We start from the raw sequence: 15,669 nt of genomic DNA on the forward strand, positions 1-15,669 counted from the left end.
GCATCTGGAAGAAGTTATATATAGGGGAAAGTCCTAGAAAATCAAGATGCTTTCTCACCTAGTGCCCAGAGCCACCCCCAAAGCAGGAACTAACAGAGCAGATAACTTAGAATGCATACCCCCCCCCGGCTATCTCAATTTGACAGGGACAGTAATCCCCTGTTGTCTCACCTTTTCAGCTACTTTTTAAATATCCCAGTTTCTTGCTCCTCCTCTCACATCCCCACTCTGTCATTGGTTTGCTTCAGTTTGTACAAACTGAATTAAAATTGCAAAAGTAGTTTTTAATTAATTAACTCAGTGAAGGGAGAAGAGAGGAGCAGGTAGAAACTTACTCTTCCCAGTAGGCTCAGGCAAAAGCAAAATGTTCCAGCCTTTCCTAGCCTGTGTGTTCTTCCTCATTAATAACTTTTGCCATCTTGACTACACTCTGAAGTTGCTTGGCCACATGCATCCCAGTTTTCATCTTTGAAATGTTGGTAGGTATGGAATTGTCCTTACAATTTACTCTGTAAGCTTTATGGAAAACTAAGGAAGCTCTGAGAGCCAAAAACCACCTCTACATGTAGACCAGGCATAGAAATCATACAGCATTCCAGATATTGTGGACTACAGTTCAAGAGCAGCTGGACAATTGCATGATTCCCATTCCTGATGAAGTCTATGAGAGCAAAATGCTCAGAATAATTACCCTTAGTCCCCAACCAGTAGCATTATGTAGACATGCCCTTGGATGCCATTGTCTTATAAATAATAAATAATAAAATGCCCTAATTGCTCACTACTCTACATATTTAACTAGAAAGACAACACTATGGCTCTTTTACTGTGATTTTGTTTTGAACGTGCTGTCCCTGTAACCTTTGTTCCAATCCTTTGGTTTCTTCTGCATCTTTGCCTGCAGATGATCAGGAAGCAGTCTCCAGCTTCTGACCTCCCGGGGCTTAGCATCCACAGCTGTTTCTTCAGCGACTTGAGGAGCATGGTGCACGGTCTGCAGTCTCTCAATGAGCCAGTTTTGCCTGTTTGCAGAATGCAAGTGCTCCCCCAAATTGTGCATAATCTGCATTTCACTTACAGACCTCTTCCTGTAATGAAGACAGATTGAGAGGGGCTAAAACAATCTCATAGCAGTAGCAATCCAAGCTTTAATTCTGCAACTTTGGGTGAAGCTAAATATGACACCATTCACATCATTGTTGACTGTCTGGATTATTTCTGAAGGATAATGAGTAGGCACATGGAGGGTGGAGTAATCCAGAATGAAACATTGGTAGTGGTGGAACAACCCTTGGCTTTTGGCTGCAGTTCCTGTATGTGCTTAATTATATTAAGAAGAGTGCTTACTAGCACCAATAGAAGCTTTTATCCCAATTCAAACAATAAGTACAGTAGTCTTGATCTGGATTTGGACTACATTCGGAGAAAAAGGTTAAACAGTAGATTAAAAGTTAAAATGGAAAGTCCTGATCCATACAGTTACATGGCATCTCCTATTTCTTTTTTCTTTAAAAATCTCATTTAAGGAATTGCTAATAGGATGAATTGTGCCATATATACTTTGGACCTTTACGTGCAGGCCTTCAGAAGTTTACACGGGCCAAATATAATGGACTCACCCCATCCTTATGGAGATTTGAGTGTGATTCTTATGGCAATTTGAGTGTGGACCATCTTCATGTCAATGGATAGTTCCACACCAAATCTGCCCTATCCCTCCCTTAAACAATTTTTAAAAAAATGTACGGTACCTTTTGCTCCAGATTTTGCAGGAAAATCTTGCAAGCTCTGTAGTGATGCTGGACATCTGTCTACACATGCATTCCCACTGTGTTTCCCATTGCCTGGTATAAGTCGGTCCCTCTTGGGTCAGAAATGAGACACCCAGGCATGTGACTGATGCTGGGCACCTTGTTTCTGACTTCAGAGGGAGCAACTTGCACCAGCAGCGGCAACAGTGGGTGACACAGTGAGGACTCATGTTTAGACAGCCAGCTGGTATCACTATAGACTATATAGGTAGCGGGGGGGGGGGGGGGGATCCAGGACAGTTCCAGGACTAGAATATATTCTAGCCAGTGTAGACAAGCCCATGATTAAGTGGACTGAGTTATATATTGGGTAATGTGAGGAAGATGTTTGAATTAAGATGTGGTTAATAAGGTCAGACATCAAAGAAGTAGAGCCTGGATGAAGTGTTTAAACTCATAAATCTTTTACCTTCGTAAATTTTATTGCTATTATTTATTTCTTTTCATCTGCATGCCATCTTTCTCCCAGAAGGGGCCCAAGACAGCACACAGATAAAAACAGTTTTTTAAAAAATTGCAATAACATTTAAAACAATTAAAATAATCTAAAAATAGTATAAAATTGCATAGAAATATACAAAAGTTAAAGCCTGACTAAAACATACCTACTCCATAAAAACCACTCTGTTAAGATTTTACACACACACACACACACACACACACACACACACACACAACTTACCTGACAGCTTTTCCATCAGCATTTATGAAGAAACAGATGGCATATAAAATGACTGCTATTTTGGCCAAGGCTCTGGTTGAAGTCATTTTAACTATTAGGGATGAAATTGACAGTTGTTAGTGTATATCTTCACTGTTGTATTTTGTTAGCCAAATTTGATTAATATAAATAACAAGTCAAGCAAAGAAAAAGATCTATTACAGATGGCAACATTAGCTATTGCAACTGTTATTGATTTCTCCAGAACAAATATGTCATGTTCATATTCCACATAAAGGAGGAATCATGTGCTTCCTTAGCCACCATCTATAAGAAGAAAAACATAACAAATTGTTCAAATCCCAAATGTAATGTTGCTGTACCACAGCTCCTGCTACATTTTATGTTACACAATTTTGTACGTAATCACCATTCTTCACACTCACAATAATGCTTAAGTACTGTATGTATTAATTGCTTTTGAGTAGTCTAGCAATCCCCTCGATTGATCTTGAAATACAGTATCATCATGTATAACACTGGTAGAAGGAATCTGTATTCCCTGCAGTGTCTGTTTGGATGGTGGGTGAGCTCCAGTAGTACAAGCTGTTAATTATGATGAATTCATTGGTATGGCCAGAGTCACATATAGAGGGATGACTGAAAACATAATTGCCCTGCTAAATCAGACAAGAGCAACTTCTCTATCCCAGCATTCTGTATCTAATAATGGCCACCTGAGTCCTTTCTGAAGCACATGGCCAAATGATAACCTTCCCCATGCATTCCAACAGAATGTGCTTCTGGATATGGATGTTCCATTTGGCTGTCATCATTCATAGCTATAGATCAGAGCTTGGAAGAGTTTTTGGACTATGACTTCCAAAATTCCTCATTTGGCATAGCCATGGATCAAGGGTTCTGGGAGTCATGGTCCAAAAAAGTAATTTTCCAAGCTTTGCTTTTGATAAGCCTGTTCCCTATAAATCTGTCTAATCCTTTTCAAAAGCCATTCATTAGCAGGTACTGAACATTTTGTCTGTTGTGAACTTGCTGCCAGTCAGTTTTTATAGATTTTTCTGGATATGGCCAGAATAGGCCTACTGATATAAATAACTGATGTTTTGATAATATGGATTGAATGGGTATGCAGAGTTCAATATATAGTACAGACGCCATATTATTATTACAGCATCCTTCTACAAAACAATAACATGCAAAGAGATCTTGTAGCACCTTTGAGACAAAATGAAAGAAAGAAGCTGGTAGCATGGGCTTTCATAGACTTGATTCTACTTCCTACAACAATTGATGCTTTCAAGGTTTCTATCTGCAGTACATTATCTAAGGGGTCCAATGGGCTGAGAAGCAATATGTACATACCATTAATAAATAAATGGGGGAATTCTACGTAAAATTCTTCTCAGGCCTTATTTTCTTTCACTTTGCATTAATTTAGAATTTAGGCATATTCTGTTCCATAATGAAAAGTTTTGACATTTGATAACTGTGAAGCAGCTTTGAAATCAAGTGCTAAAACATGGACATGAACCAGGCAAATCAGAGGAACGCTAAGTCCCATTGTAGCTAGCATGTTATAGTGCTGTGAGTGTTGGACTAAGGGGCAATACAGACTGGTGGCTCGAAGCTGCCCCTTCCTGCCCCGGATCAGTGCTGCAGCAGCCGCACAGAGCAGCACTAATACTCTCCCTTTTGGGAGCAAAAAGAAGCTGCTCTAGGCAGCTTCCTGGAAGGAGTGCCACAGGTGTGCTCATGTGCCATGATGATGCCCCTTCTGTCCAGCGCCGTGTGGATGGGTGCTTGCTGCGATGGTGGCGGGGTGGCGAAACTAGGGCTAGGAGTGTCTGGACGCTCAGCCCTAGTATGCAGTCAGATTAGCACAAAGTGCTGGTCTGTACTACTTTCTAAAACTCTGAGAGACCATGGTTTGAATTCTTGCTTAACCATAGAACCTTATTTAGTTATCTTGGGTAAGATTTGGAGAAAGGCAATGGCAAAACTCTGAATAAATCTTGCCAAGAAAATCCTATGATACGCTCACCATAAATTAGAGTAGACTTGGAGAAGCGCAACAACAACAAAGTCCCATTGATTTTGGTTGGAGTGATGTGCATAACCCACTCCCTGAACCAGTGACCTGTCAAAGCAGTTTTATGTCCTTGTCTGCTGATATCACAGACAAACCCAAGGTGTGTACAATCTGACTCTAGTTTCCTCATGTCATAAAGGTCCATTTTGACATAAGTGAACAAATCATTTATTTTCTTTCTCTACCTTCGTGCTAGCACCACAGCCAGAGAAGAAATTACCTTTTCTTTTGTTTTGCTCATTTAAGATTATAGGATGAAAATCCAGACTTTACACAGTCATGCAAGCATAAAGTTGGTGCTATCAATGGAGGTTTCATTGAGATGGCTATTTGACATCACAGCAATAATTAGCATTATTGCTATTGATGCTAAAGGCAAAAAGAAAATATGAGTGCAACTCTGCATCCATTAAATAAAAACCAATAAAAACCCTGTGATACTGATAAAGTTATTATTATTATTATTATTATTATTATTATTTATAACCCGCCTCTCCCTGTGTTGGATCAAGGCTTTCAGATGAATAATTATACTGTACCACTGCTAAGTAAAATACTATGATATTTTTAATGTGTGTGTTACATTATTTTTATTGTTCCAGCGTAATAATGCCTGCAATTTAGATGCTAACCGTTTGTGTATTCAAGGCTTTTTTTTTAACTCAACCATTCAATAACTGGTGAAATATTTAATTTTTCAGATCAATATTTCAAGATGTTATTTAAATGAACAATTTAAATTATGTTGCACATTACTACTGTTTGTTAATTACAAAGTTAATTACAACTGGATAGCTAAAGCAAGCAATGTTATTATAAACAATCACTTTCAAAATAAAATGTTCTTACCAAATAGCTGCTTCAGCTGGTTCGTCTCTCAGGTATGCCAGCAACTCGCAGAAGTTGATTTAAAGTGTGCTTAATTGCTCTAGAAGACTCCTTAAATGTAACTTTAAAATAGACCTTCTAAGTAACTAAGGAGCCCTTTTATTGTCTCAGTTGATGTCACTTTCAAACACTCCCCCTGACCCTGATGTACCACCCATCATGTTTGTTAATGGGGCATTGAAGAAAAAAAAGGTTGACTTGAGGGTAAAAGCCAGTAACCTGGGCAACTTCAAAAGCGTTTGACTTTTAGAGAATCTGAGCTGAGGGTTGTAAAAATGCATATAAAGAAATTATGTCATTCGGTTAATTAATTAATGATCAGCTTTAAATGTTAAGGACCCATAGATGACTAAAACCAGTAACATTTGTGAGAGGGTTACAAACATCTAATAAAATAAAAGGCAAACTAGAGCATTCTTTACCTAACATGCTTGACATCATTAAACTTGCTTAAATAAGGAAAGGGGAAACTTCCGCTGGTGTCCTTTTGACCATTTTGACACAAAAAATTAATCTTAAATAAGTTTCACAATACAGAAACCAATCCCGCTATCTGACCTACAACCCAATGTGACATGAATTTAAACACAAGAGTTAATCTTGTTGAGAAACGTCTAAAATTGCACTGCTGGTCCTATATTAAAAGGAACAAATTGTTTAAATATTACAGTTCTTTCTGAAAAGAACTGGCCAAGTGGAATTATTATTAGACTAGGTTTTGCATCCAAACATCATGCCATATAAGTGGCAGTTGGATTTCAAGCAAATGATCTTGTCCAATCTTGCTGCCCCCCCCCCCCAAATTGATTATCATTGAACTAAATAAGGCAGTAAGTTGCCATATATCTGTCTTCTTGGTTTTATCCTAATAGAAAGGGTATAGAAGATCTGGAGAATTTATTTTCTTTGGGGCTAACTGCTAAAAGATGTTTGGTTAGGAAAAAGATTTTGTTTGCTTGTTTTTCTTTGCAACAGATGGCTTGGCTTGCTAATTTGAGTTACCTGTATCTTTTCTATTCTTTTTTATTCTTTTCTTTTTCTTTTCTTTTTTTTGGCAGAGGTCTGGCAAGTTTGGATTGTGCAGACTGTTCTACAGCAAAATGGATAAATTATTTCTTGGTAAAGACTAGCTCTTTGGAGCCATTCATTAATACAGTTTTATGCTATATGACATCAAATCATTAGCAGGTATAATACCTTGGTGTTATCCATTATGATGCCTTAGTACCCACAAATTAAATGAAATAGCTATTGGTTTTAAATAGAGAATAGATCACCTAACTATTGCATATATATTAGTGGCATCTGGAGATACCTTACCTCTTTATAGAACTTGTGAGGAGAATTTATTTATTTATTTGGCTTCTATCTTGCCTTTCCTCCAAAAAATTAATATTCACAGCAGTTCATGAGATTTAAAAATGGGGGGGGGGGAAGCAATTTCAGAAGACAATATTTTTGCTCCTTTCTTTATGGAATGTAGCCTATGCATGTATAACAGTTCCAGATGAGACACATTTACAACTACATTAAGGAAGTTTTTTGTATACTGTTATATGCTCAAAGATATCTATGCAATCTGGACCCCTGTGTGATTGGAGTTCCAGATTAAATGGATGCCTTTGCATGTATAGTACATGTGAAGAATTGCTTAACTGTGAAAATTCATACTAAACCCAGAGATGTCAGTAGGCAATATAAATTGCTGTATGTGGTCTCCGGTGAGGTACTCAGTACAAGCCCACTCTCTAGTATGCACATCCTCTCCAGCTGTTCCATTTTGACAAGATCAGTCTCAGTCCTCAGTCATCCTACTTTTTCAGCTCTTCAGAAAAATTCCCACTTTCTCTCTCCTCCTCTCACGTTTCCTCCAAAAAGGAGCTCTGATGGTGCAGTGGTTACATGCTGGTACTGCAGCCAAAACATTATAAGTTCGATCCTAGAGGAGAGCTCCAAGGTTGACTCAGCCTTTCATCCTTCTGTAGGTTGGTAAAATGAGTACCCACCTTGTTGGAAGCAATTAGCTTACACATTGTAAACCAACTAGGGAGTGCTAGTTGACTGAGAAATGGTATTGCTTGCTATTGCTATTGATCTTCAAATTGTGTCAATTGCTACAAATTCAGTTTAAAGTCTGAAAGTAGTTTGAACTGCATTAGGGAACAGGGAGACGGTGGGATCTTGCCCTATCAGTTGGCTCAAACAAAAGCAAACTGTGGCATCTGTTCCCAGTTTGTGTCTTTTTACTCATTCTTAATTCTTTGCTATCTTGACCACACTTTTCATGTTTTTTGACCACATGGTTTTCACCTGTGAAATATGTATGTTGTTTCATTATGACAGTGTTGCACCAGCTCTTACTAGGAAATCGTCACATTGGACCCACACTGGACAGGAAAGGTTGTTGACAATGAGAAAGAAAAAGGAGCATTGGGCAAATAATAATGCTGATGACTAGAAAGGGTTGGGAAACATAAAAAGAGGCAGAGAAGCCAAAACCTAAAGTATAGGTGACTATCACAAATAGAATTCTGAGTAGGAGTTATTCAGTGTCATCATCATATCTTGCCTTGATGTTCTAACTTTTTAATTCCAAGAAAGAGCTTTGCTACAACTACAGCTTATCCCACATAATATTGTTTATCATGGCACCCCTTATCCCTAAACCCACTGTTGTTAATCTAAAATCTGTAACAATAAGTGGAAATGTACAACAACTTTATAAAGATGATATTGACTAGGATATCATATTTAGTAGCTCTGGGGACTAAGCATTTTTAGAGGACAGGGTATGCAGTGTGAAGATGCTGGTGGCACATTATAGGAAGAAAAAGCTGACCACAACTTTTTCCTAGTAAGCTGACTAAACTTCACTGACCTTCACAGAAGTAGCAGAACAAAACATGAAGAATTGTTGCAGCCACGGCTCTGGTAAGAATGAAGCATTGACACGCAATTATCTTACCAATTAGCCAAAAGGACAAATCACAATGATTTAGATTTTTTCCCCCAGTACATCAAATATGCAGATTTTTACTTCATTTGGGGGCAGAGGAAATATTTAGTTTTCAAATTTTATTATCTTCTCTTTTCTGAGTTTTGCACAGCTTTATGTAGCCTATAAAAAGGTTGATGTTATTGTCTGCCTTCAAGTTGTTTCCAAGTCATGGCAATTCTATCACAAGGTTTTCTCTACAAGATAGGTTCAGAGGGGATTTGCCATGGCCATCCAAGATGCTGAGAGAATGTGACCTGCCCAGAGTCACCCAGTGAGTTTTTGTGGAAAATAGGGATCTGAACTCTGGTCTCCCAAAGTCTTAGTCCAACACTCAAACCACTATACCACACTGTCTCTACAATAAAAAGGGCAGCAATTTACTGTTTGTTTCTCATAATGTGAACCTATGAATCAAGCACTACATATCAATGAATCAAGGACTACATAGTTCCATAACAGCCCTGGTGGCACAGTGATTAAATGCCTGTACTGCAGCCACTCACTCACAAACCATAAGGTTGCGAGTTCAATACCAGCAAAAGGGCTCAAGCTTGACTCAGGCTTGCATCCTTCTGAGATCATTAAAATGAGTACAGTACTCAGATTGTTGGGGGCAATTAGCTTACACTTTGTAAACCGCTCAGGAAATGTTTAAGTGCACTGATAAGCGGTATAGAAATGTACTTGCTATTGCTACTTACTATAGCTGAACATCTTATTTTCTGAGATAAAATGCAAACCCTGGTGTGTTTCTTTGTTCTTTAAAAATGGTTATGCTATCTCACTATGTTATATTGTTAATAACTACATAAAAATGAAATAAAAATAAAATAAATGGCAATGTAAACAGATCATTCTTTCCCAGTTATGCAAACATTTCCATTTACTACAGACATCTTGTAAAATCTAAAATAGCAAAGTGACATAGTGCATAGGATTAGTATTTGGCTCCTTGTCCATAACAATGAGAAGGCCTAGATGTGTTTACTAATAATGCCATAGCCAGGAAAAGGAGGGAGTAGTAAACAGTGACGCATTGAATGGTTGTGGTGAGGCAACCATTCTAAATGTGTCTAAGGAATGTTTCTCTCCTGACACATTGGAGATCTGAAGGGACAGTCAGTAAACTCTTTAGATCTTCATTTGATTGACAGGATTTGTGGCTTCTTAAATTCCTCAGCAGCATGCCTAGCCAATAAGATAATCAATATGACGCAGCCTCAGGTGTCTCTTAAGCATCACTTTTAGCTAAATGAAGCTTTGAGTAAAGGATAAGCTGTGACAAAGGAGTTCTTGTGCCTAAAACAGTCCTAGCAAAATTTTGCATGAATGCCATGGTTGGACAATGCATTAGTTAATTAAAAGCAATTAATTATTCTGAGCTCCAGAATTGCTCGTATCAGTGATCAGACACTAGCTTGAAGCTTATACCCTACACAAGGAACAAAGGAAATCAACAGAGCAGGCTTTTTTTTTAAAAGCATCGTTCTTTGTTCAACCACACAGGGACATTAAAAATTACTCTATAGCTGTTTAGACTATCTAGCACCATGTTGTCTATTCTGTACTTCTTGAAAGTCTGCTATCTGATCCCTTTGTGACATCCAGGGATTGAACATGCAGTCTGTATGAAAGACGTATATCATGGTCATTCACCCAGGGGACAGATCATAACCATATGAATCCCAATTAGTCATCATCACTATTGTCATTATCATCACCATCACCTCATAGTTCACAGTCTTTGCATCATGTGCTATATAAGGTTGACAGTACCTGTTCACTAAGAGCACATTTGTTCCTCTTCAGAAAAGTGTTATATGGATGCTTTATAATATATTATGAACTTCTTCCTACTGTATATAGTAAAATTATTGTTAATTGCCATCAAGTTGACTTTGACTTATGGCAGCCTCATGAATGTGTGACTCCTTAGTCACCTTATCATCAATAGCCCTGCTCAGGTCTTGTAGACTCAGGCCATGGCTTCCTTCTCCAATATTTATTAATTCTCTCACTTTTGTTGGAAGCAGGTCCCCTGTGAATGCAAAGGAAGTCTTTGCTTAAGGGAAGAACAAACTGTAACAAGAACAAAATATTATCCCAATTTCATTTTTTAAAAAAAATCAAGACCTATCATAACAATTTTTGTTGCTGTTAACTGCCTTTATGTCGATCTTGACCTATGACGACCCTGCTGATGAGACATCTCCAAGACTCCCTGTCCCCCACCTCTCTGCTCTGCAAACTCATACTCTTGATCTCTTTGACAACACCCTACTCTAAAGAGCTTATTTATATAGAGGTGCATCTGGCTTAACACAGATTCCATCAAAATCAGTTGGAAATATTGCTGATGAAATAAGTCCCATTTATTTCATTGGGAACTAAATTTAATTTAGTTTGGAGACATTGGGGCTATACAGGGTGAGGGCTGAGCATCCGCATGCTCCAAGCCCTTATGTCACTGCCTGGGCGCGATTTTGGCATACACCTTTCTAGACAGCATGTACCATGATGATGCACTTCTGTCGCAGTGACCAAACAGTGCAGTGCAGAAGGGGTGTCATAATTATATTATGATTATAATGCCATGGCATGGCGCTTATGATGCACTTCCAGGAAGCTGTTTGGAGTGGCTTCTTTTTGTTCCCTCTAGGGAGCGGATTGGTGCCCCTGCATGCGGTTGCTGGGGCATCGATCTGGAGCAAAAAGGGGCAGCTGCATGCCACCCATCTGTATAGCCCCATCCTCTAGATCCTAAGTTTCTGATTACATGGATACACTGGAATCATGCAAAGCTTATTTACTGCAGCTGTTTGCAGGCAACACAGAAATTCAGTAATTGTGTGGAGGGGTCAGATTGGATAGGAATCATGTGCAGTTTAGGCACCAGACATTTTGTATTTCTTGATCTGTACTGAAAAGAGAAAGACAAATCTGTCTGCCTTGCTTTCTTCCACAATCAAATTTTGCAAATCATGATAAATTCTAGTTTTACAAAAAAACAAACAAACAAACAAACAAAAAAACAAAAAAAAAACCTGAAATGAAATTATCCCTAGAGCTGAAGATGGCATGTTTTGAGGATTGGTTAGTGAATGCATCCATCTGCTATGTACATGCCATTTTCTCCCTTGTTTGCATAAAGTTCCATACAGCATTACATAATTGTTTTGAAGCCTAAATGGGGAACTCTAGTTACCTCATCTCTCTGTAACGAGAAGAATCCCAGGCTTGATGGAACTCTCTGGAGGAATGCAGTTGAGGACAGTCATGAAGCTGAGCTTCATCTTATTTGCCTCAAAGACATCCCTTAATGATCAATGGGGGGGGGGGGGGAATCATTGTATACCAAACTGAAAAAAGTATTTCAGGAATCCCACATCGTCTTCTTGTTAAATTTACAGAGCCCCATGTGCATTGTATCCTAGTCTGTATGAGAGGATGTTGTCCAAGCACAGAGTTGTAGTTGTCTATTTAATGTACAGTATGTTTCACCAATACAAGCAGATGGTTTATTATTGCAGATAAGCAGCTAATGATTTATAACTTGTCAGTACCACAAAAGTGATAAAGCTTAGGAACAGCCAGTGCCAGGCTACCATTAGGCAGTAAGAGGTAGCTGCTTCTGGTAGCAGATACTGAGGAGCACAGTTTGGCAATGATGTACTGGAAGACCAAATTGGGTATTCCACACAACCAACTCTTCACCCCATGAAGGTGCAGGATAGGAAGCTGTCTTGTTCCACCATTAGTACTGAAGCAACATTTCACAGATAGTTTTGTTGGCTTCTGTAAATGGATGGGGTTATCATTATATTTATTGACTCAGGTGGCAAAATGTCTTTGACTAGCTCTGACAATAGCTCTTTTAACTCTGAACCATGAAATTTGGTATCCCTCAAAACTGATGCCAGAATTTTGGACTGGCTTTAGACTGTTTAGGAAAGTGTGAGTTTTGTATCAGCACTCACAACTGTATGCTGATATATATATAGGCCCCCATTCCTATATATATATATATATATATAGGCCCCACTGGGCATATAAAGTGACGTATTTCGCTGCAGTTCTGACTCGGATCTTTTTTCCGAGTCATATTAGAATCTGGTGCCTCTTTCCCATTACGAAATGGTGCAAATGGACTCAGGTTTTTTTTACCCATGTTCTCGTTCCCATTGAAAATTTCTCCATTGTAATTTGAAGCGGACTTTTTTGCTCCCCATGCCCCTTGCCCTTCCAGAACCTCTTTTTTTAAAGCCGCTGTCAATCAAGTGCCTAGGCGCTTGATGTCACAGTGACATCAATTGTTTCTATGCATTTTGGTGTGAGCTATTTTTGTTCCCTGTTGCCATTTGAATCTTTCAAACCTGTTTTTCTGTTGTTGTATTTTAAAGCAGTCAATCAATCGCTCAGGTGCTTTTCCCCTCTGGAAAAAGGAGAAGAAGCCTCCATTCCCCCAAGTCCCTTTGCCTCCCAAGCTCTCCTGTGTCTTCCCAGAGCCCCTCTGAGAAAGGGAGAAGGAGCCTCCATCCCCCAAAGTCCTTTTGCCTCCCCCATTGCTCCCTGGGCTGTCTGGGGGGCGATCGAGTAGGCCTGTAAAAAAAGAAAAAATAATAGTTAAAAAACTGTGTTCAATGGCTCTCCTCACACATCAGTCTATTCATGTGGAGCAGGGGGGAGGTTGCAGGGGGAGTAATGTGTTTGGAGGTCAGTGTAGCAATTTGCTATGTTTGGACATCCGACAGAGCGCTTAGGCGATCGCAAAATTAATTTGTCTACACATGCGATTGCCTTACTCTGCTTCCCACTCCACCGGGGGAAAGGCTGTGCGAACAGGGGGAAATGGCACCAGTAATGCAGGAAAGAGAACAAAGCTGGTGACTCCCCCAAGCCAACCCCTTGAGCACTGCTCCTCCCATCCCCAAGTTACCGAATTGGACACCCTTGTCGTTCCCGTTCATTTGCCCCAGATCAGACTCAGGAGGTGCAGGAAAAACGTCTGGAAAAGTACAGTCAAATTAACTCGGGTTCGAGCCCCCCTGATTCGGGTTTTCCCTGGAAAAATCGATTACATAGGGATCAGATCTGAATTCCAATGGGAACGAAATCGGCGTAATGAGGATCAAATGCATGCTCAAATGGGAATGATGCCCCCATAATCCGAGTCTTGATCTACTTTATAAGCCAGTGGGAATGGGGCCACAGTCAGGTTTCTTAAGTATTTGTTCCATAAACATTTGTCAGAGTTCTGTAATATTCTTGGATTGTTTTGTGCTAGTAAAGTTATGTTTTGTGTTGCCACCACAAGTGTGTAACACCTACATATGAGTACAGATCCTACTGAGTACTCACAAACCAACTTGGTCACTTCTATTCAAAAGTTTTTCCAAGGCTTGGTATTGTTTAGTAATTGTGTGCCTGATACAGAAAACAGTTGTGTGTATGTCAGCCAGGTGAGAGAGTTATGACTAGATTCTAGTTGCTAGAACATTAATTTTTAAATTAGTTATCAATATTGCCATCAAAAGTCTTGGAAATATTCAATTTAGCACTTTTAGCCAAGAACTCTTAATATGTATTCAAAAGGTAACATGTCACCAATAGCCACTGATCTGAAAATATTACTGTTTCAAAGATACACTGATTAGTAATTTTGTTATCAATGATGATCTATCAAATTTCTAGGTCATCTGTTACCATACTTGGTGTCTATGGCAAAGGTCTGAGGTCAGTAACTATGGTACCACATAGGGTTTTTGTCTACAATACCCATCAGCCCTAACCAGAAACTGGACCAAGGAAGCTATAGGCCACAATGTCCTTGGTACAAAAGGGAAACATTTCAACACCATCTGCAAAAACGAATGCCATTTTTGCACTACCCAAGGCTGATGCTGTTTTATCCTTAAATTCCTTCTTCTATCTATTCTTCTTTTTCTGTTTCACATATCTGGTTGGTCACATTTACTGGTATCTGCCTTTTCATCTGCAGTATGTCAGTATTGATTGATTGATTGAAATTTTATTTATATACCGCCATTCCTGCGATCACGGCGGTGTACAAACAATAATGAAAATACATTGCAGAACAAGTTACAAATTATAAATAAGAATTAACAGCTAAAAATCCCTCATATAAAACTATACACTGATATACATCATTAAAATCCGTTATTGAATCCAATCAAAATCGATGAAACAGTCTAAAAATGCAATACACAATACACCGGAGAAAAAACAATCAGGACATGTGGGGGAAGGCTTGACAAAACAAGTAGGTCTTCAGGTTTTTCTTGAATGACTCCAGGGAGGGGGCTGAACGGAGCTCGTCAGGGAGAGCGTTCCAAAACTGCGGGGCCGCAGCAGAAAAGGCCCTTTGTGCAGTCACTGCGTATCTCGTCTTGGTACCACTCAGAAATTTTTTCCCATCCGACCTGAGAGTGCGGGGCGGATTGTATGGAGAGAGGCGGTCCTCCAAGTACTCTGGGCCCAAGCCATTTAGGGCTTTATAGGTAATAACCAACACCTTGTATTGGGCCCGGAAGCGAATTGGTAGCCAATGCAGATCTTTCAATATAGGTGTTATATGGCTGGCCCTGGAAATACCAGTGACCAGCCTAGCGGCCATATTTTGAACCAACTGTAGCTTCCGAGTTTGGTACAAGGGTTGCCCCATGTAGAGCGCATTACAGAAATCGAGTCGAGAGGTTACCAGTGCGTGTACCACTGTTTCAAGGGCCCCCGATCCAGGTAGGGACGCAGTTGGCGTATCAGCTGAATCTGATAACAGGTGCTTCTAACTGTCACATTCACCTGAGGAGTCAGGTGAAGCGACGAGTCAAGAAGCACCCCCAAACTGCGAACAGAGTCCTTTACAGGGAGCGTGACCCCGTTCAGGACAGGTAGACAAACCTCCTTCCCAGGACCGGGAGAACCTATCACGAGTACTTCCGTTTTCTCTGGATTCAGGCTGAGTCTGTTTTCCCTCATCCAGCCCATTACCGACTCCAGACAGGCATTGAGCAGAGAGATGCCATCCCTAGTCACTGCATCAGTCGAAGACACAAAGAAGACTATTTGGGTGTCATCAGTGTACTGATAACACCGCGCCCCATGTCTCTGGATGTCTCTGGATGATCTCTCCCAGTGGCTTCATGTAAATGTTAAATAGCATAGGGGACAAAATCGCTCCCTG

At 39.7% G+C, this 15,669-nt stretch overlaps 1 protein-coding gene across 1 annotated transcript; it reads right to left on the reverse strand.

Annotated features, from left to right (window-relative positions):
* Positions 1 to 823: 823 nt before the first annotated feature.
* On the reverse strand, positions 824 to 2,579 carry PTH (parathyroid hormone). The gene is made up of 2 exons (XM_042448212.1): positions 2,494 to 2,579; positions 824 to 1,088 (listed from the first exon to the last, which is right to left on the reverse strand). Exons 1-2 carry the CDS (start codon positions 2,577 to 2,579, stop codon positions 824 to 826), a joined length of 351 nt encoding a protein of 116 aa, XP_042304146.1.
* Between the last annotated feature and the right edge of the window lie 13,090 nt (positions 2,580 to 15,669).

This window comes from Sceloporus undulatus, chromosome 1 (genome assembly GCF_019175285.1).
Source record: "Sceloporus undulatus isolate JIND9_A2432 ecotype Alabama chromosome 1, SceUnd_v1.1, whole genome shotgun sequence".
Taxonomy (NCBI): domain Eukaryota; kingdom Metazoa; phylum Chordata; class Lepidosauria; order Squamata; family Phrynosomatidae; genus Sceloporus; species Sceloporus undulatus.